This window comes from Corvus brachyrhynchos, unplaced genomic scaffold (genome assembly GCF_000691975.1).
Source record: "Corvus brachyrhynchos isolate BGI_N302 unplaced genomic scaffold, ASM69197v1 scaffold200, whole genome shotgun sequence".
Lineage (NCBI taxonomy): Eukaryota > Metazoa > Chordata > Aves > Passeriformes > Corvidae > Corvus > Corvus brachyrhynchos.
The window spans coordinates 4,383,829-4,385,660 of NW_008236184.1; the positions used below are offsets into that span (position 1 = coordinate 4,383,829).

Consider the following 1,832-nt stretch of genomic DNA (forward strand, 5'->3'; position numbering starts at 1 on the left):
CCCTACACAAACCACAGCATGGTACTGGGAAAGGGGACTGTGGAGCCAGTCCCAGCTGTCAATCCTGCCTGCTCTCCCCATCCTGCAGCACCTTGCACTCTAAGGCTGCCAAAAACCTGCAATTGCCTTCTGCTCCCTGGGCAATCCCCAGCACTCCTGGCTTCTGCACACTCTGTGTGACACCAAACCTACCCTGCCACGGTCACATCTTACTGCTCCTCCCCAGCATCTTTGCAAAGCCATGCAATATCCCACACTCCCCCAGAGCAACAGCCAGCACACGTGTCCGCCCGTGCCACCCTCGCTGACACTGTGCCTTTATATGGAAAACACCTCCAGAGCACACACGGTCCCCAGCTCCAGCTGCACCTAATCCAGCCCTCCAGCACACACCCCATGCCTCACAGCCCCTTCCCGCTGCCTGCATGGTGCAAGAGCCATGCTGCTGTCCCCAGTCCAGGCTGGGTCACCACCACGCTGGCGCCCGCCTGTGCCCAAGGCACTGGAGACAGCTCCCATTGCCAGCAGTGATGCATGTGGATGGGCACTGGCCCATCTCCAAGAGCATCTCCTGGCTGCCCACCCTGGTGCAGTCAGCACACTGGAACCAAGGGCAGCACTGGCACCATGGTGGCAGGGGCACAAGGGGCACAGTTGAGAGGGCACGGGGTCTCTGCGAGCTGCCAGCACAGCCAAACACTGCCCTGTCCCTAGGCACAACCACCAGAAGACCTTCTTGATCTGGATCAATGAGGAGGACCACACACGTGTCATCTCCATGGAGAAGGGGGGCAACATGAAGCGTGTTTTTGAGCGGTTCTGCCGGGGCCTAAAGGAGGTGAGTGTCCAACAGCTTCTGCTGTGCCAGCCCCATGAACAGGCAGAGAGGGGCAGGCAGGGCTCCTGTGGTGCTGGCCCTCTGCACACAGCCAGGGCTGGGTGCTCCATGGCCAGGGCCGAACGACTGCTTGTGCCTCTAATTCAGGTGGAGCGGCTAATCCAGGAGCGAGGCTGGGAGTTCATGTGGAATGAGCGGCTGGGTTACATCCTGACCTGCCCCTCTAACCTGGGCACAGGGCTGCGAGCAGGTGTCCACATCAAGCTGCCACTGCTCAGCAAGGTATTACCATGGCTAGTTTTGGGGGGAGCCAGGCAAGGACTGTGGGGAGCTCAGCCACAAAGGTGCAGGACAGCATGGGACCCAGCCCTGGACCACGCTCAGGTTCCCCCAGGAGGCATAAGGTCCAGCCCTGCCTGCATTCCTGGCTGGAGAGGCCTGGGTCCCAAGCATCAGCCTGGCTCTGCTTAGGGCAGGACTCTGGGTGGGGTTGGTGACCCACTGACAGGATCCTGTGAGCAGCAGGGTGCTGCCCCAGGGAGCGTCCAGCTGCAGAGCCCTGACTCCCTTGTTGCTGGTCCTGCCGAGCACTGACACTTTCTCTGGGCACCAGGACAGCCGCTTCCCTAAGATCCTAGAGAACCTCCGGCTACAGAAGCGTGGGACGGGTGGCGTGGACACTGCAGCCAAAGGTAGCATCTTTGACATCTCCAACCTGGACCGTCTGGGGAAGTCAGAGGTGGGTGCCAGACAGAGCTGGGGAGGGAGGTTCTGGAATGTGTCTGCATGACAGGCCCATGCAGACACATGGGCCTGGGGCCAGCATGTGGGTTCTGGGAGTGGCAGTGCCTACCCTGCATGCAGCGGGACTGGCCAAATGCCTTACTGGGGTGGCTCCCAGGACAGTCCCTCAATCACCACATCTGTGCTCCTGGTGTAGGTGGAATTGGTGCAGCTGGTGATAGATGGTGTGAACTACCTGATCGACTGTGAG

General features: G+C 60.5%; 1 protein-coding gene across 1 annotated transcript in view; it reads left to right on the plus strand.

The window, feature by feature from the left end:
- LOC103619541 (creatine kinase U-type, mitochondrial) overlaps positions 1–1,832 on the plus strand; it is a gene marked incomplete at its 3' end in the record, with an annotated part of 3,581 nt that extends 1,749 nt beyond the window's left edge. The window contains exons 5-8 of the mRNA XM_017738165.1: positions 715–838; positions 986–1,120; positions 1,452–1,577; positions 1,779–1,832. Coding sequence (XP_017593654.1) covers positions 715–838; positions 986–1,120; positions 1,452–1,577; positions 1,779–1,832 — 439 coding nt within the window. The remainder of the gene's footprint in view (positions 1–714; positions 839–985; positions 1,121–1,451; positions 1,578–1,778) is intronic.